Source organism: Anolis carolinensis, chromosome 2 (assembly GCF_035594765.1).
Source record: "Anolis carolinensis isolate JA03-04 chromosome 2, rAnoCar3.1.pri, whole genome shotgun sequence".
Classification (NCBI taxonomy): domain Eukaryota; kingdom Metazoa; phylum Chordata; class Lepidosauria; order Squamata; family Dactyloidae; genus Anolis; species Anolis carolinensis.
The window spans coordinates 135,642,823-135,663,818 of record NC_085842.1 but is presented as its reverse complement, the minus strand read 5'-3'; the positions used below and the strand labels follow the sequence as shown (position 1 = coordinate 135,663,818).

At 39.1% G+C, this 20,996-nt stretch overlaps 1 protein-coding gene across 5 annotated transcripts in view; it reads right to left on the bottom strand.

Annotated features, from left to right (window-relative positions):
- unk (unk zinc finger) overlaps positions 1–20,996 on the bottom strand; it is an 85,468-nt gene that overhangs the window by 33,655 nt on the left and 30,817 nt on the right. For 4 of the 5 annotated variants that reach the window (XM_062973975.1, XM_062973976.1, XM_008104420.3 and 1 more), the window contains exons 2-7: positions 10,766–10,975; positions 10,146–10,322; positions 8,521–8,651; positions 8,255–8,390; positions 6,588–6,705; positions 4,142–4,226 (exon numbers count right to left, since the gene is read on the bottom strand). In XM_062973975.1, the coding sequence (XP_062830045.1) occupies positions 4,142–4,226; positions 6,588–6,705; positions 8,255–8,390; positions 8,521–8,651; positions 10,146–10,322; positions 10,766–10,975 (857 nt within the window). Of the gene's footprint in view, positions 1–4,141; positions 4,227–6,587; positions 6,706–8,254; positions 8,391–8,520; positions 8,652–10,145; positions 10,323–10,765; positions 10,976–17,639; positions 17,847–20,996 lie in introns of all 5 variants that reach the window. The other variant, XM_062973974.1, reaches the window with a different exon arrangement.

The window sequence follows — 20,996 nt, the reverse complement described above, 5'->3', positions numbered from 1 at the left end:
AAGCCTTAGCTATTCTAAAAGCACTAGAGTGCTGGAGACACTTTCTGGAAGGAAGTGGAACACCGTTTGAGGTGTGGACTGATCATAGAAATTTACAGTATCTAAGATCCCCTCGTAAACTATCAGCGAAGCAAATTAGATGGGCCCAATATTTCAGCCGTTTTGATTTCAGACTCAGATTCTTCCAGGGGAAACATAACATACTCGCTGACGCTCTCTCTCGGATGCCTCAGCACGGGGGAGGAATTCAGGAATCTGAAGGGAGCCTATTCCTAGATAAGCAATGGGGCCTGGCAGTACTAACTCGAGCACAAGCGGCCAAAGAAAACAAACGTACTGCCATTTCCACGGGGGGAGGAGAAATATGGGAGGAAGAGTTGAAGCGAGCGTATGGAATGGACAAATGGTTACAAACTAACAAAGAAAAGGGAGAATTGTGTGGGGATTTGGTGTTTGTAAATAAGAAATTGTATATCCCTGAATGTTTAAGACGAGAAATGTTAAGGAAGTACCATGATAACAAAGGTGCGGGTCATCTAGGCCCCACCAGGACTATTAAACTGTTGGCCAGACAATGCTGGTGGCCCGGAATGAGGAAAGACGCCAGGGGGTACGTCACGCAGTGTGAATTATGTGCAGAGGGAAAAACACCACCGGGGAAGCCCCAGGGGCTATTGCAGAAGGTGGTGGAGCCCATGAGGCCATGGGAATGCGTAGCCATGGATTTTGTAGGCGAACTACCCCCCAGCAGAGGCCACAGATACATTTGGACAATATTGGACCTATTCTCAAAACAGGCACACTTTGTGGCCCTGCCAAAACTCCCTTCAGCTGAAAAACTTGCTGATTTGTATGTGAAGCATGTATATCGCCTACATGGGTGTCCCGACAAAATAATTAGCGACCGGGGAGTCCAATTTACTGCAAAATTTTGGGGAAAATTCTTACAGCTGTTAGGAGCAGAAAGGAACCTGAGCTCGGCCTTTCATCCCGCGACCAACGGGGGGGTCGAACGTACCCAACAGACACTGTGCCAATTTTTAAGGATGTACACCAATTATAGACAGGATGATTGGGCGGACCTTCTACCGTTTGCTGAGATGGCTTTTAACGGGGCCGTACATTCGGCCACAGGTCGTGCCCCATTCGAAATAGTATACGGACAGGAGGTGGCACCTTTCCCCAGGCTACCCGAGTGGAAGGAAGGGGAGGGCCAGACCGACGAGGAATGGCCGGCCAAAATCAAGCAAGGGTGGCAAACCGTGGTAGAGGCATTGCGGGAAACACAAAAGAAGTACAAGCTCTTTGCGGATCGTAGGCGCCGAGAGGGGGACAAATTGGGCGAAGGAGATCTGGTTTGGCTGAGCACAAAAAACCTAAAATTGGGATTCCCATCCAAGAAATTGGCTCCACGCTATATAGGACCATTCAGGGTAGCAAAAAGAATAAACGAAGTGACCTATGAGCTGAGGCTACCCAAGGACCTAGGAAAGATACACCCGGTATTCCATTGCAGCCTGTTAAAAAAGTATAAAGGAACTCTGGACGGCGGAGAACAATAGTTGTGTTTAATCTTTTCCTTCCAGGATGAAGGGGAGGAGGACGCCATGTCAGAACCCTGCTACTAGAGCCTGGATGTGGCTCTGAGTTTCAGGGTCACTGACATTGATAAGACACCTGCGGCTCAGGACTTGGAGAAGAAACGGCTGCTGGACTTGGCGGGGAATTTGCGCGGGGTTTTACTGAGCGGGAAGAGACTGTTCAAATGAGGGGGAGGGTATATAAAGGAGGGTTGGCCGTAGTATCCCATTCTTGGCTTTTCTGATGTTCATGTTTCCTACAGTAAAAGTTTCTGGTGATATCACAGAGAGTCTTGTGTGTTCATTCAGGAGCGGCTGTGGTGAGCTGACACAGAATCAATACAAAAGAACAAGATTTGTTCAAAAGTATGATCCTGGCAGGACAAACAGTAATAGCATGGGGGTGGAAAGATGAAAAAAATGGACAATTGAAAATGGGAATAGTTACCTATATGATCAGGTTCAATTTCAAATTATGATAAGTGTAACGGGGATGATACACAAGAGGATAAAATAGAAGAGATAAAGAATAAATGGAAGACATATATGGAATGGGTTAAAAGTAAAATCATACAAAAATGAAGAAAACTGTGTGCATGATTTAAAGATAACAATATAGAGAAAACATGTGGTTGGGGGGATGGGTGTGTTGGTTTATTTTGAGTGTAAGGATGAAATGATGAATCCAGTGTTTTGTTTTGTTTTTTATTGTTTGCAACTGTGTATACCAGACATGTGTTCCAGCATCTTAAGCGTTAATAGCAGGCCAGTTTGAGTGATAGTCTGCTGCAGTCAATAGGTCGTTGTATTTTGTAAATATCTTTGTATATATTTGGAATAAAGCCTTAGAACCGATGCCTTCAGCTGATTTGCGACTGAGGTGTGCTGCGGAGCTGATGTTTTTAAAATCCACCCTGACACGGTGAGGGGTGGGCAACACGGGTGGTTTTTTATTATGAAAAAAGTCACATGTTAATAAGAAAAGGATGTTTAAAATATCAAGGTATAAACAAAAGAAATGTATATACTATATAGGTAATACTAATAATACAACTTAGAAATGTGGGCACAAAAGGCTTCCGGGTACTGGAATTAAGTGTAAAAATAGGATGAAAAAGTACATGCATTTATACTGTAAATTTATAACAATTAAAAAAATTATGGAAAAAACTCCACCTTCCTCCCATTCCAAAATTATTTAGGATCTGGGGGGGGGGGAGTATCGCTTTCTTATCATTATCATCCTCCCTTCAGCCTAGAAGAGCACTAGAGGCATTCTGTTTTAATCTACATCTGATGTCAGTGTTGGGCTATGAGGTGCATACTGATAGATAGCTTGTTGAAAAGGAGTGTTTCACTATTTTCCTCATGGTTAAATATGTATTATTCAAGTGCCCACATAGTAAACAATTCAACAAGTTTTTCCTGAAAACTCTGTCACTGATCTGTATCTAAACTGTTTGGAAGAAACCTCAAAAAATGAAGACTCTTTCGCGGAATCTCTATAGTGACAATTCCAGAATTCCACTCCATTTAGAACTGGGGAAATGTTAACTATGCAATATATGAAAAAATTCAGGGTAATTTTAAAATGGAAAGTGAAATCAAGCAAGTTTGCAAATGAAATGCTTTAATAGGAATGAAAAAAACTTCCTATTACTTCTAAACACAGGCTAGATAAATACACAGGCTGGATACATACTCTCACAACCAAGAAGTATAAAATTCTAGATAGTTTATATACCTTAGAAAAATATATAAATATAGCAATACTCTGTTATTTCAAGAACATATGTTATCCAAATTGTTTTTCTTTAGGCAGGAGTGATTCCATAAGACTTTGTGTAGAACACAACATATAACGGTAGGTTTTGTTCCTATCTTGTCTTGGTTTCAGTGCTGAAAGAATTTCAGGGCAAATACTACAGGAGAAAGCTAGGTTTTTTTTTTTGTTTTGCTCCTCAGAAATAAACTGTAAGTTCACAGTCTCAGATAGCCAAACTGCAAATGTAAACTATCTGCACCAAAACAACGACAATTCCTTAACTAGCCACTGGATGTCACTTCTGCTTTGACAAAGTACACTCGGAGACAATACCATTTGGTGGTTAAAGAAGGCTTTTAAAAGTTATGGACACATTAGGTAAAATAAAATGTACTAGATCTTAACTTGGATGCTTTCCCATGACTTAGGGTGGGTGAGTGGAAAGCAAAAGTTAATTGTTTTGTTTTATGTTTGCTTTTTGCTTGATCCAACAAGCAAATGACACTCAAAATGCATGAATCTGTCCTTTTCAGTTTCAGTCCATTGCTTGGATTTACAGTCTTACGCTTATTTTGTATGCTATTTTCCCTAGTAAGTCTCACTCAAAATATGCATTTTGAATACTTTGTTTTGATTGATGAAATTCAATGAAGGGAAAACACTGCAAGATTAATGTACTTGCAGTACACTTGATTAGGTAAAAGCACATTAGATAGACTCACATTAAATTATAAATCTAACACTTCCATTCTGAACCCACAGCTAAGACTTTACTGTTAAAGAAAAGCCTACATACGTTCTACATGTGCAAAGGCACAGAAAGGTCCTCGAGGACAGCTGCCAGACTGTTGCATGTCATTACATTTTGTTGATTTGTAAATCTGGAAAATAAAACAGACAGTAGACGGTGTCAAGAGAGAACTGACCAGATTTAGTTATCTGTTACATGATTTTAAAGACAGAGAAATATATCAGGAAATCCACCATGTGATGTTCCTCCAGTTAAGCTTTAACTATGTAGTTAGGAATCCTCCTGATGATTAAGTATTTTCTTGGACACTGGGCAAGGAGGCATATAAGTACCTCCTTGTGCAATAAGTCCTAATTTTGGCATGAATGTGGAGTGTTTGTTGCTGTTATGATTGGTTAATTGATTTATTCTATAGCAGTGTGGCAAGCTCTTGCTTTATCTAAAAATGCTACTGATTGAGCGCTAGGAGGAGAGTGTTGCCATTCTGTCACATGGCTGGCAGCCATTATTCTCCCAGGCTTCTATGTAAGTACCAGGTGGAGATTTATATTTTGCCAGTTGTAAATAGGATCTTGGTCTATTAGTCTGTTCCAGCATCTGATTTCACATCATTACCATGGAAAGATATCCATCAATATTTATTTATTTATTTATTTACAGCAATTATATTCCGTCCTTCTCACCCCGAAGGGGACTCAGGGCAGATCACATTACACATATTAGGCAAACATTCAATGCCTTTTTAACAAAGGACAAAGACAAACAACAACATAGCTCCGAGCGGGCCTCGAACTTATGACCTCCTGGTCAGTGATCCATTGCAGTTAATTGCAATGGCTTGCTCTCCCATCTGCGCCACAGGACAAGCAGATCAACAGGACAATTCAATTTCTATCTACCGTATATACTCGAGTATAAGCAGACCTGAATATAAGCCGAGGCACCTAATTTTACCACAAAAAACTGGGGTAACTTATTGACTCGAGTATAAGCCGAGGGTGGGAAATGCAGCAGCTACGGGTAAATTTCAAAATAAAAATAGATACCAATAAAATTTCATTAATCGAGGCATCAGTAGGTTAAATGTTTTTGAAGATTTACCGTATTTCAAATAAAAACAATAAACTAGCTCTATAAATGGAAAAGTAGGGGCAACAAAAACAATATGGTATCAACAATAACCTAATAATAATAATAATAATAATAATAATAAATCATTTGGATCCCACCCTATCTCCCCATGGAGACTCAGGCTGGCTTCCAACATAGTAACAGGCAAACATTCAATGCTTATATAAACAATGCAGAGCTAGATATAGATATATAATTATAGATACTAATTTCACATATGCATTTCTCCCTGAAATGTTTGCAAATCCCCTCTGTGTGTGTGTGTGCACTTCCCCTATAATATTTGTAAGCCACATATATATATTCATATCTATCTAGACATGTCTATATATATTTGTGTGTTCATTTCCCCCCTGTAATATTTCCAAGCCCTATATATAGGTAGGTAAGAATATATTCAAATCTATCCAGACATCTCTCTTTATGTAGATATTTGTAGAGACTTGCAAACATATGAGGGTAAATTCATATATAAAAATAATGTATATGTATGGCTTCAGATACACAGGTACATGGATCTATATGTATAAATGATTTGAAAAACCTGCAAACATATGAGGGGAAATTCATATATAAAATTAATGCATATAGATAGATACAGATATAAAGTACATAGAAATGGCAAAAGCTTACAAGGGGTTAATGCCTATATATCTGTAGGAGAGTTTAACAAATATTTCAGGGGAAAATGCTTTCATAAGATTAATGAATATACTGTATATTTTTCTTCTTCCTGACTTGCAAGGGTGTTTTTCTCTTTTCAAAACATTCCCTTGATTAAGAGCAAGGGAGGCTTTGCAAAAGAAAATATATGATACTCAAAAGTACATTCAATGGGACTCTCTTGCAGAAACAAGCAAATGGCAGGGGCAAGCAATCTCCAGAGTTCTTTCACCGGATCTCAGAACACTCGCCCTCCTCATGACCACTTCCTTTGACAAAAATGGCCCTCCTACCCTCTAGAGCAGTGCTATTCAAAGACATAGTCCCTGGACTGCTGCTGGACCATGAACTATTGCCTGCCTATTCCTAAAATATTTCCAAGAAAGACAGTCCAATGGATGCAAATTTAATGCCTGTGTCACACTGAAGACACTGGATAACCTGAGAAGCATTGCTCTACAGGGATATTTTGCCAAGTTTTTAATTCTTCAAAATCCATTTTAGACTGAAGCAGTGCACTCCCCTTTCTACCCATATTATAAGTGATTGAAAGTTTGTGAGCTCAAGGTATTTCAGCACTCTAAAATCTTGATTTCCTTTACAGTATGAGAAATACTATAATTTACTAGCTCCTCTATCCCACCATCCCTCTACATGTCTCACCAGGTGTCACACTTGAAAGGGTGCAAACTCTTACCTCTGGATGAAATTGCTGCTCTGTCCGGGTGTGACAGTACTGGCATGCATCGCCATTGTCACACTTACTAGGATCACCCCACTCATCTCCATGTTTCACACTAGGACATGGGGAGGATCTGAACAAACAACAAGTCAATAGATCAGAATCAGAAGACAAAGTCTTACTTAGTGACATCCAATAGGCTTGCTCCTGGAAAGGGACTCAGTATCTGTTTCCTCAAAGTCTTGCCATTAAATTTTTTATCTTGTATTGCTTTTACTTTCTGCTATACAGATACCTGTGTGATTGCTTTACATGGTTTCACCTATCAGCATCTAACAAAATATGCCCTCTCCAGGAATCTTCTAGGCCCTCAAAGTGATTCCATGGTACACTTCTGCTGGAAGTTACCAATGAATGACTTTTGAGAAAATCTTGTCTAAGAATGTAATAGATCCTTCAAGGTGACTTTATGGTAACTTCTAGCAAAAAGTAATTCATTTTCCTATTATCCATGATTTCCAGTAAGTTTGGGAACTTATGTATGTCCTTCCCCAAAGATGCGACACATTTTTTTCATTATCCAAGGTTATGTGTAAATGATTCCAGCTCATATTGAACTACCATATTTCTTCAATTCTAAGATGTCATACATAGATTGGAAAATGCACACTAATTTCAGTACCACTAAAAAGAAGTTTTATTTATATATAAGGAAAGCATCTGTGATACTAAGATGCATTCTATTTTAGAGGTGTTTATATAAGTGGAAAATGCATCTTAGAATTGAAGAAATTGGGGAATAGGTTTCAAGGATACAGCTGAGTCAGAAAGCAGGAATTTAAATAATTTCCTAGAACAGAGCATGCTTTCCTTGTTGTTTCCATAGACGAAAGCTTACAGACACAGACACAGAAAACGTGGTGAAAAATCATGATTAATCAGCATATAGCTGATTAATTGTGATTTTTGACATAGCGCACAATTTTTAAGTGGAAGCCAGTGATTGCTACTATAATAGCATCGTATCATCTGGGCAACAGTAACTGAGCCATCATGGTGCAGTGGTTTGAATGTTGGACTAAAATTCCAGAAGATGAAGGTACAAATCCAAATGACCTAGAGCAAATCACACTCTCTCATCCTAAGACGACAGCAAGGGCAAATGTCCTATGAATAAATATTGCAAAGAAAACTATATGAAAGGGTTTTTGGAATCAACTAGAAAGTATGAAATGACTGAATGATTCCTCAGAATTTAATTCCAAAGTGAGTTCAGTGTGCCTAGCTGGACTTATAGATCAAGAACTTCAGACTAGAAGATGTTACTGGTGGAGGCCCACTTGTAACAAAAGATAGCCACACAATCATTCCTTTCTTATTTTGCTATTAATAGACTATTTCACTTAACAAAAGTAAATCACCATAGATGCATTCATCCTGAGCATATCCTAGAGCAGGATCCTTTGCAGATTTGATCCATCTAAAACCCAATTGATTTCTCATACATCCTACCATTCTTGAGTTTGGATTAAAATTACTGCTCAAAAGAAGCCCTTGGTCCCATGTCGCTTTGAGTCTCCTTTGTGGAGAAAAAAGCAGGGCATAAACATAACAATAAACATAACAATAAACATAATATTATGATGATGCCAGGTCTAACTTCAGGACTAGAAGCACTCTACCTGTACTTGTGTTTCCTAGGGCTTCGTCTTCTATCTTTGCTATTATGGTAGTAAGGGCAGGCATAACCTTGGCGACAGAGACGTGGGGGCTTCTTACATTGTTCTGTTTTATAGTTTCCCAAAACGTATGTTGTGTCTGCGAAGACAAATGTGACCACTTAATGCAGGAAGACAGCAATACTGCTTCCTAGATGAAGACCCCGGATTGAAAAGGAATGGGCAGTCCAAGAACAATGGACACCCGTTTAAGATCCTACATAACTCACCTTGCCACCTTGGCTCTTCACTCAGTATTTTCTCTATCATAGCATGGCTAGCGGCAACTGCAGATTGACCCTCTATGCCACCCTCTGATGTAGTCTGGCCATTCTGCAAAGCTTCCATGGCCTGAAGCTCCCTTAGGGAACAGAGTTATATGAACAAAAGGCAGACAGAGAAGATTCAGAGAAAGAGATGTGTCTACCAGATAGGAATTGCCACAACTGCAGGAATTCCCACACATTACAAAAAAATGACAAGCACCCTTTAAGAGATTCAAGAATCACATGAGAACCCTGCCCTCCCACTATTCTGAAGACAAACCCTATAAAATATACTACTTGCTTAGCCAAGATGTATTTAGATACCCCATTTTCCACCGTTGCTTCATCAATTCCTTCTTCAAAGCACACATCCAGCTACACACACAGACATAATGCTCTGTGAGGAGTAAGATCCTAACCGGACTCCCTAAAGATCCTCTTTGCCTAGTTTCTAGAATACATACTACTACTACTACTACTACTACTCCCATCCAACAGAAATTCAGTTAAACCATTTCACTTCCAAGTATTCCAATTTTCACAAAAATGATCTTCACTAGATAAATAGAACCACCAGCATATACAATGACTTAATTCCTTTCTTAACATTTCAGCTGAAGTCTTAAAGAGTGATTGTTCACAATGTCTCTATTGTAATGTCTCTCTTTTTTGTAAAGATGCTTTTCCATGTATTTAATAAGAGCTAATTTCTAAGTTCATGTGATTGGATTAACTTGAAGCCCACCAAATGCACTCAAATTTGAGAAGTTGTCTCTGTTAAACAGTTGCGCAGGAAGGGTGCCAAAGGGGTACTCACCACTTTCCGTGCTGCTGCTTTCCCATTGCCAACTCAAATGAGTTGACTGCTAGTGTGTAGAAGAAAAACAAGTGGGGGTCGAGGCAATCATAGGCAAATGTGATTTGCCTTCCTCCTCATGAAAAGTATCTCCTGTACTAATCATGTCCTTTCCCTGTGGTTTCACAAATGCTTGATGGTGATCAGAGTTCTCAAACCAGCACCCGTTGTCAAATGTCTATACTGGTCATAATTTCCAAAGCTTAGTCTTAATTTCCAAAGCTTAGTCTTAATTTCCAAAGTTTTCAGATTACTTACATTACTTCTAATAATCCAGTTCTGAGAAATTCTGAGAAATTTCTTCTTTAAAAAAAACACCCTGAAAGGTGATTTTTCATAATCAACCAGTGGTAGAGATATACATGAGAGAAAGCTTGGGAAATGAGTTCATTATCTTCCTAGCCATCTGGTGAGCACAATGAGACTTCATGAAAGTCTTTTGATAAGATCGCTAGAATTATATTGAAGTTATTCACAGTAACAATCTTCACATAAGTTTTTCCTCTACAAAGTCACTTCCAACTAAAAAAGGAACATCCTTAAAAACCATGTCAAAGAGATTCCTTTTCCATTTGGGGGGGGGGGGGAGTGGGGGGAGCGGGGGGGGGAAGAGAGACACAATTCTTTCGATGTTAGATCACTGCATATTCATTAGCATTTTGTATGCTGATTAGTTCTATTTAAGCTCTGCAAGTTAGGTTCCATAAATAAGAGCTTCTATTTTTCTACTAACCTGATATCATAAACTGGGGAGCGGAGGTCATGGGGTCCATGAGCAAAAGCACAATGGAGGCCATTCTTAGTGCAGTTTCCTTTCGAGTCGGTCTCATGGATGCAGATTCCAGTTTTGTAGTAGCGCAGGTGATATCGCCTCTCTGTATCACCCGTCGTTCTATGTAGGAATGGGCACCTAGAAGGAGAGGGGGGAGGGGAGAGAAAGCTCGTAGAAACTCAAAGGCTGAAATATCAACTCAAAGTAAAATTATTTTTAGTTTAACATAAACCTCAGGCTGTTGAAATTCAAAATTTTTACCTTTTGAAAATAATTCCATTTGTAAAATAAAGTGAGGATACAATCCTCAAGCCATTTATTTTAAAATAAACTCCACTAATTTCTCTAGGATTACTCCAGAGCACAAAACGTTGAATTACAGAAGGGGTGGGGAGAGATAATAAAGGTATGGTGGAATCGTAATTAATATTTTGTTCAAGTTCCTACTGTAGTTTTTCCACATTTCTTCACTGCTTCTTCTGCATGATTTTTAAAAGATGGTTTGTTGATTTTTCTCCTCTCTGCAAGTGCAGGCTGGACACTCCATCTGGTCAAGTAAGATGCAGCCTTGAGTAACTTACTCATCTCCTTCTGGACAGATCCCTGTGGTCTCATCATATTTGGTGCAGTAAATGTCAGGGCTGTAGTTAAAGGTGCCATCCCGACGGCGGATAGACCGACGACGACGTTGATTGACAAAGTGCCAGTGGAAGCAAGTGTAGGGCCTATGCTGAGTACACTTGTGTTGCACAAACAGTGGGCACTGTTCTGTACGAAATTCCTTCAGGTATCTGTGGAGAAAAAAAGACATTGGCCTGAACCACAGCTGATCAGCTAAATAGGGCTTCCAAAGGGAGGTACTGAGTTATGCATCCTGTGCTTCAAACCTCTCCATCGTAATTATTAAGATGCACAGGTATGGTTGTACATACCATGAGAGTAAATACTGTGAGAGTGATTGTCCGCCCACTATGATCTTTCAATTCCCCCACTGCATGTTTTTTTTATTTCTCCATGGACATGTTTAAAGACCAATACAAGTCTCTATTGGGATTCTTTGTTCTGTATGTTTCCTTAGTTTTGGTAGAATACAGAGAGCAAATTAATGGCAATGGTGTGGTATGACGTCGGTGGGTAAAAGGCTTACTATAGGGAAATGAACATGGTTGTTAAAAGAAAGACAGGTAGACTTGCAGAAAACCCAGCGGCTGAATATCATGGCTTTCATTACATATCATCAACTCCCTATCCGTAAGGACTTAGAAATGTTACCTGCATGAAAAGGCAAAGGGAAGGTATCAATATGAATTCCTGGTTGCATTTCATACCATGTGAATAGTGCTCAGGTAAGTAATCTGGGGAAAAGTTTAAGAGGCTTCAACAGGGACAGATCAAATCAATGACTGCTGAAATTCTAACAAGCCTCTGTCTACTGATGGATTGTGCTGCTTTATATTCACAGAATAGGAACTTATGAGCCAAGCCCCTATGTCTAATATTACCAGTAACTACATTAAGGATTGCAACTTTAAAGTAAAATTTCAAATCAATACCCAGACAGTGGCTGTAATCTTGCAGGTTTCTTGTGCAAGTTCTCCCACAGAAGCAGTTAGACACCATTGTCTGATACACAATTTCTGCATTCAAGGTTCTGCATTGTGCGCATGAAAAACAAAAATACATTTTTGCACCCAAAAAAGGAAGTTCGACTATTATGTGGTGGCGACTATTATGCAGTTCCCCATTCCTAATAATCAAGCACACATTAACTCACTGGCTATGCTGGATCTGTGATGATTCGTATCAAAGAACTGAAAACATCTAATCAACTTCTCATGACTCCAGATGAATTATTACTGTTAAGATTCTCAAGTTCTGCCTATAACTATAGTACTATTCATATGAACAAAAGTGACTGCAGACACGAACATTTCAGGCAAAACTAATGATTTTTGGTTACAACTGTAGAAATTTGTGGGAATTTTCCCCAACCCAAAAATGAGAACAAATTTTGTCTAGAATGTCTGAGTCCACATCAGTCATTCTATTGCTTTAGTATTCATTGCTGATTCCATCGACTCAAAAATATATTTTTCTTCCATATAGATATTTGCTCCAGATAGTCTGAAATTTATTGGATAGCAACAGTTAGCTCATACCATGCCACATATTCTCTTTGTCAGATGAGTGGACAGATGTTCTGAATTAGTCTTAAGAAGACTGAGCTCAAGAACCTAAACAATGCACTGCCACAAAGACTGAAGACCTATTTGGAGCAGAGAATTATACAGCAGGCCTTCAACTTTTAAGCCATATGTCAGGGGTGCTTTGAATGAGATTTCCTGCTTCTTCACGGGGGGTTGGACTAGATGGTCCATGAGGTCTCTTCCAACTCTACTATTCTATGATTCTATGATTCTAAGGAGGTTGCAGACATAGGTCTCCCATGAAAGTGGAGAAAATGTGAATTAAAAACTCACTTTTTTTAAACCTGAGAGAACATCTATATAAGAATATCTATGTTCATCATTGTCACTCTATGGTCAACTTTCACCAGAGTTTTTTGGGGGGCAAGAATTTTATTATTATTATTATTTTCAAAATTATTCTAAATAGTGCTACACAAAATTATACAAACATTAAAAACATTTTCCATTTGTAACACATGTTTATATTATTCCCCCTCTTTCTCCACCCTCCCCTCCCCGGGAACAGTTTACAAATTTTGCTGTATTTATTATGATTGTTCGATCATGAGGATAATCTTGTTTAATTCCTTATATTTGTCTTTCCTCTGTATTCCGTAAATTAAGTCTTTTCATTTTGCCTCCCATGACTTCCTTATTTAGCCCATCCTGTAGTAACTTTTCCTTTCACTAATGTAGTCTTGGAGGAGGTAGTCCGCTAAATATTTATACCATGTTGTTATGTCCCATTTCTTTTGGTCCTTTCAGCCTAAAGCGGCTGAGGCTTTAATTGCATCTAACATGTAATTTATTAATAAATTATAAAATTAACTTTCACCAGAGCGACCATAGACTCATCGTGGAAGAGCTGGAGGCCTGAGAGCGAAGATGTTAATCAAATCTGCAAACAAACAAATTTGCAAATTTTAAACCTACAAACTTGGAAGGGTCAAATGTATATGCAAACTGAGGATTATAGACACTTCAGAAAGATGTAATTAACTACGGGGGAGAAGCCTGCAAGAACATGATCTCTTACCAGAAAAACTTGCCCAGGAAGAGACCAAAATTGTCAGCCTTAGAAAACCACTTCTTCTCACTACTTTTCAGAGGAATAGGAAAAACAGACATATGAGAGGATTACTGAAGGCACAAGGTATTCTGAAATCATCATGATTTCTCTATAAATCCTGTTTTATTATTGCAAATTGCTCTTAGGACCATTATTGTTGAAAAGAGGTGTGCAAACAGCTTTTTGTGTATGACTTAGCCATGGTATGATAGGGAAAATGGTCTAGAGCTAAAAGGTCTCTACACTAATGCCCAGAGCATAGGAAATAAATAAAACCAATAGGAATTTTTAGCACAACAAAACAGTTATGACATAATAGGCATAACTGAAACCTGGTGGGATGAGTCCTATGATTGGAATGTAGTAATAGAGGGGTATAACTTACTGAAACAGACCAAATAAGAAAGGGGGTGGAGTAGCATTGTATGTCAAGAATGTTTACACCTGTGAAGAGATGCAGGATTTCAATCCTGGAAATAGATTGAGAGAGCATCTGGATAAGAATTAAGGGAACAAGGATTTAAAAAGATGTAGTTGTGGAGGTCTACTACAGATCTCCAATCCAGACTGAAGAACTGAAAGAAGCCTTCTTTGAAAAAATGACCAAACATGCAGAAAGAACAGATATAGCAGTAATGGAAGATTTCAACTACAGTGTTCCCAGCTACTTCATGGTTTGCTTACAGCGGACTCGCTGTTTTGCGGACATTTTTAAAAAATGTATTTATTTACCCCCTTGCTGCCCCCTTGCTTTGTGTCTGCCATGTGGCTCTGTCTGCCTCTACTCCTGCAGCCAGGGAAGGAAGGCCGATCCACCCAGTATGTGAGCGAGCGAGTGAGGGAGGGTGGGTTAGTGAAGGCAGGCAGCAGAGGCAGCAGGAGCCTGGAAGAGGCTCCTCCACAAGTTCCGCCCCCTCTTCCAAGTCCTCCATGTTTCCCGGCGTGGCCGGCTGAGCGGTGCCAGAAACAGGAGCTTGGCCGCCTCTTCCAGGCTCCTGCCGCCTGCCCTCACTCTCTCACCCACCCTCCCTCCCTCGCTCGCTCATGTACCGGGCAGAGCGGTCTTCCTTCTGCCCTGGCTACAGGAGCAAAGGCAGCCAGAGCAACATGGCAGGCAAGGAGCCCGCCAATTCTGGTAGGAAAGGCTTCAATAATGCATAATTATTAAAATTAAAATAGTGTCCCTACTTCGCGGATTTTCACTTATTGTGGGTTCCTGGAACGTAACCCCCGCGAGGGGGACACACTGTATTTTGATATTTGTTGGAAAACAAACTCTGCCAAGAGTACAAGGTCCAGCAATTCCTCACTTGCCTTGGAGACAATATTATGGTCCAGAAGGCGGAAGAGCCAACAAGGGGATGAGCTATTGTGTATCTGATACTAGCCAACACTGAGGATCGGGTAAATGGAGTGGAAGTAGTAGGATCCTTAGGTGGGAGTGACCATGTGCTCCTGAAGTTTGTGACGCTGAGGAAAGGGGAAACAAAGAGAAATCAAGACATGCATTTTAGACTTTAGGAGAAGTGACTTCAGGAAATTTAAGGAAATACAGAACGTGATCCAATGGACAGGAATACTAAAAGAGAAGAGAGTTAAAGATGAATGGGACTTTCTTAAAAATGAAGAAAAAAAAAGCATGTGGACAACTTCAACAGAAAGTAAGAAACCATGAAAATGAACAAAAACTGGCTACCAGTATTAAAAAACTCCAAAATCAAAACAGTAGATGAGAACCAACACTCTGAGGGCAGAGGGCAGCTAATGACTGAACAAAGGATGCCCCCAGGCAAGAGACAAAACCTTTCCAATGCTAATTAGGGTGATTAACTGAAACATTAACGCTGGCTTCCCAGTGACAAAGGACTCTTGCCACACACTGGACTCTACACAGATATATATTCTTTCCTTTCCTTACTTAGTTTATCCATACCTCACAACCTCTGAGGATGCCTGCCATAGATGTGGGCGAAACGTCAGGAGAGAATACTTCTGGAACATGGCCACACAGCCCAAAAGACATACAACAACCCTGTGATCCCGGCCATGAAAGCCTTCAACAACAAAAAGAACAAACCATTTGGATTCTGAACAGTTAAGCTACCTACAAAAATATACAAGCATATTTATATATTTGAACTGTATCCTAGTTCAACAGTACTATATCCCCTGGAGAGTAATTCTGATGGGACATTTCCTGTGTGACTCAGAGATTCAACAGTTCCCAGGCAGAGTCACCAGAAAGCAGCTTTAAGTAGCCTGTCCTTTCACTCTAGTCCTGCTATTAACACCCTACACTGCTAGTCTTTGGCCATAGGACTTCTGCTCTGTAGCTTAAAGAAAAAGGGGAGAATGATCTTATATAAATGCACATCCCACCAAGGAAATTCATAGTCATAGCCTTACCACTGTTTCAGAAGATCATGTCTTAATATTAAAGGTACGGTAGAGTCTTGCTTACCCAACCTTCGCTTATCCAACTTTCTGTATTATCCAACGCAGTCTGCCTCCTAGAGGCAGCAATGCACAGCAAGCCAACATGCCCAACAATAACACAAGTGCAGCCATGCTCCCAAACAAGTGGCAGACTTGTTGTAAAACATGATGTTTTGGTGCTTAATTTGTAAAATCATAATGTAATTTGATGTTTAATAGGTTTTTCCTTAAGCCCTCCTTATTATCCAATATTTTCCAACACTTTCTGCCGGCCCATTTATGTTGGATAAGTGAGACTTCTACTGTATAAAGAAACCAGAGCAAAAATACTGTTTTTAAAAAAATCTGAAAACGTTTATGAGATTGAGCTGCCAGCAATCCCAGAAGATCTGTCATTCCCAGAGTTCTTCAAGAAGCTATGGGACAACCTTATCAGGTGTCTTCAAATTTACTGTATTTCAACAGAACTATTCACAAAATGGCAAGATCCAATGACAGAAGCAGACAACCTAATACCTCCAAACCAAGATTGAGGACCAAACAATTCAAACATTTCAAGATTTCTCATCAAAGACTTTGGAAAAAATGACAAAATCCCAAACCATTCTCACTATTGCTTCAACAAGTTGTGGTAAAATACAAGTGGGATTTCCCCTTTAAGCTGGTAATTCCTTATAAAAATAATAATGCGATCGCAACAACTTTAGTACACATGGTTAAAATCCATGAAGCCCTGGATATACAGGTTGTTTTTTGTTTTGTTTTTTGTTTTTTGCAGAAACTCATAGGAAATGAACAATGACTATATCCCCTAGATTAATGTTCAATGCTCAGTGCACAGCAGGTAATTCAAAGAAAGCTAGAGGAGTTGTGATATTATTCATCAGAATGTACTTTCCAAGTAGAAAAGAGAAGTGAGAGACCTCGTAGGGTAATTTTTAATTTTACATGGTACCTTGGCAGGCAAAGTACTCTATGCACATTTTCTTTTCCAAACTCGGGTCAAAGAAAGATAATGTAACCATTCCTACAGACTCTAAAAAACAGTTCAGTGAAGTAAATTGTAATGGAACGATACACAAAAATGAGCTCCTGGATTATAATTTAGAAAAATACCACCATTTAACCAAAATAGTTACCCATTATCAGCCACATTAGCTACAGATAACTTTACCGACTCAGAAAATCATTCACCCAGTCCAAGACAGACTACACATATTTTTTCAATATTTACAACTCCAATTGCAGAATTGATTGTTTTTTTCATATCTAAATCACTACTTAAAAACATAATGCATCCATAGAGGCTATCTTATACAGTGGGGGAAAAAGTATTTAGTCAGATACCATTGTACAAGTTCTCCCACTTAAAAAGATGAGAGAGGCCTGTAAAATCACTCAGAAAATCACTCACCCAGTCCAAGACAGACTACACATATTTTTTAATATTTACAACTCCAATTGCAGAATTGATTTTTTTCCATATCTAAATCACTACTTAAAAACATAATGTATCCATAGAGGCTATCTTATACAGTGGGGGGGAAAGTATTTAGTCAGATACCAATTGTACAAGTTCTCCCACTTAAAAAGATGAGAGGCCTGTAATTGACATCATAGGTAGACCTCAACTATGAGAGACAACATGAGAAAACGCATCCAGAAAATCACGTCTGATTTTTCATGAATTTATTTGCAAATTGTGTTGGAAAATAAGTATTTGGTCACAACAAGCAAGCAAGATTTCTGGGTCTCACAGACCTGTAACTTCTTCTTGAAGAGGCTCCTCTGTTCTCCATTCATTACCTGTAGTAATGGCACCTATTTGAACTTGTTATCAGTATAAAAGACACCTGTCCGCAACTTCAAGCAGTCACACTCCAAACTCCACTATGGTGAAGACCAAAGAGCTGTCCAAGGACACCAGAAACAAAATTGTAGCCTTGTACCAGACTGGGAAGACTGAATCTGCAATAGGAAAGAAGCATGGTGTGAAGAAATCAACTGTGGGAGTAATAATTAGAAAATGGAACAGATACAAGACCACTGAGAATCTCCCTCGATCTGGGGCTCCACGCAAGATCTCACTCTCTGGGGTTAAAATTATCACAAGAACAGTGAGCAAAAATCCCAGAACCACCTGAGGGAACCTAGTGAATGACTTGCAGAGAGCTGGGACCAACGTCACAAAGACTACCATCAGTAACACACTACGCTGCCAGGGACTCAGATCCTGCAGTGCCAGACGTGTCCTCCTGCTTAAGCCAGTACATGTCTGAGCCCGACTGAATGTTTGCTAGAGAGCATTTGGATGATCCAGACAGGTATTGGGAGAATGTCATATGGTCATATGAAGCCAAAGTAGAACTGTTTGGCAGAAACACAACTTGTTGTGTTTGGAGGAGAAAGAATGCAGAGTTGCATCCAAAGAACACCATACCTACTGTGAAGCATGGGGTGGCAACATCATGCTTTGGGGCTGTTTCTCTGCAAAGGGACCAGGGTGACTGATTCGTATACATGAAAGATGAATGGGGCCATGTATCGTGAGATTTTAAGTGCAAACCTCCTTCCATCAGCAAGGGCACTGAAGATGAAACGTGGCTGGGTCTTTCAACATGACAATGATCCCAAGCACACCACCAGGGCAACAAAAGAGTGGCTTCGTAAGAAGTATTTCAAGGTCCTGGAGTGGCCTAGCCAGTCTCCAGATCTCAACCCTATAGAAAACCTTTGGAGGGAGTTGGAAGTCCGTGTAGCCCAGCGACAGCCCCAAATCTTCACTGCTCTCGAGGACATCTGCATGGGGGAATGGGCTAACAGACCAGCAGAAGTGCGTGCCAACCTTGTGAGGACTTACAGAAAACATCTGACTTCTGTCATTGCCAATAAAGGATATATAACAAAGTATTGAAATGAACATTTGTTATTGACCAAATACTTATTTTCCACCATAATTTGCAAATAAATTCATGAAAAATCAGACAATATGGGAGAACTTGTACAATTGGTATCTGACTAAATACTGCCCCCCCCCCACTGTATTCTGACTATCATCTTAACTCGGCAATTTGGACAGGAAATACAAAAGACATAAATTTGGAGATTTAACCCTGCTCTCGATTGCTGAAAACTGTAAAAATGCATATAGAAGACACTATAAAACATATATGGTATATTCAGAAAATAACACACCACTTCAGAGAGACTGCTATGTGATACATTAAAGGCAGTCTTTTCATTCAAGGAAGAGGAAAAAAAGGGGGAAAGTAAATAAAATATTTTTAGTAAATGAAATTACCAGTACACACTTATCAGAAGTATATAAAGACACTAGTCATACAGCAATATATTTTCAGCTTTTTCCTTTTTAAAAAAAGTAGAATTAGCCTAGTTAGCGGGGGGGGGGGGGGGGTCAGACCTGTCTTCACTATATCAGAGAACATTATAATGAAATTTATAATATACATATATAAAATACAATAAAAAGTCCTACCTCCTTACGACGCAACTTAAAAAGTAGTTTGGAAAAGAAATTGGTTACCTCACTATAGCTAGTGGAACATAGCTATAGCTAGGGAACTATAGCTAGGGGAACACCCAAGGAAATAATATAGGAATTGTATAAATTCTGAATAATTCATACACATCTAGATATAGATAAGCTTGTAAAATCTCTAAAAAGGTTTACTGAAACACATCATTCTCTCCCAAACAAACCCATAGAAATAAATGAAATCCAAGGACTTGTTGATAAGCTAAACTCAGAAAATCCTTGGTCCCAATGGATTCTCAGATGAATGTTATAATAATTGACTTGGTCTTAACTTATTTTATGAATGTATAAATTTTGGATCCCCTTTGATCAGCTTGTATTCATCACAAATAATTCTTACCTATAAAATTGAAAAAATACCCTCTAAGCTAAATCCTTTAGATTTATAGCTCTAATAAGTTGCAAAAAAATCATGTCAATTTTAGTTAAAGAATAAGTGCTGTTGGATCTTGTCATTCTGTGAAGAACTCTGCTGAAATGCTACATTCATGGTGCCTTCTATATCATGATTACATTTTGGATATCTAAATCCTGATAAAGTGGACTTTATGCTGGGTAGACATTTGGTTCATCCAATTCGCAGAAAACACATGGTATTTCTTTGATTGTAAGATGCAAACAAATTTCAGTACCATCACCCCCACCAATAAAAATACACAATATATACTGGAGATTCTAAGTCGCATACTATTTTTAGAGATGTTTACATAGGAAAAAAGGGCAGCTTAGAATTTATGAAATACAGTACATATCACTCCTCCGTCAAATAATCCAACGGCACCACTCTTTTTTAGAAGCACTGAAGGAGTACGTCAGGAGGGAGTGATGGGTTTCCTTTTGGGGTGCTTCCGGTGGTGAATCTGGGCACAACATCATAACAACACATTTATACAAACATTCAGAGGCAATTATTCAGTTAATAAAGTAGACTTGGCCCCTAGCCATCTTCAAACAAGTGCAAAACAGGACTGTCTATTATTGCCACTCCTTTTTGCATTGGCTATTGAAGCCTTAGTTATCTAATTTAAAAATGTAGCGTCCTCAGATCAATAGCTTCAAACATGTGTAGATGATATCCTGATTTATTTTTTTTACAGAACCCCGATTAATCCTTTATACAGCTAAGAAGGTTGCTAGATACTTTTTTGTGCTTTTGGGACACAACATCAATTTCCAAAAGCCCATTATCGTGTTTTTAATACTTCCATCCCTACAAGAGACACATTATGAGGGTCTAAGAGGCTTAAACTACAACCATCTGGATTTCTTTATCTTGATGTAAATATTACAAACTACACTCCCATCACTAAGTGGATGAGGGCCAAAATCCAGTCATGGCAGAATTTGAAGCTTTCCATATTAGGGAAAATACCCAGAGTACGTATGTTAGCCCTTACTTGTATTTCTGATTCCAAACTATACCCAAAACAACCCTTTCCAAATTTAAAATGTAATAAAAATGTTTAGTGAATTCATATTCAGCAAGAAAAGGCCCAGATTTTACCAATACAATACAATGAATCTAGAGAATGGGGATTAGCAATACCTGACATCAAACTTTA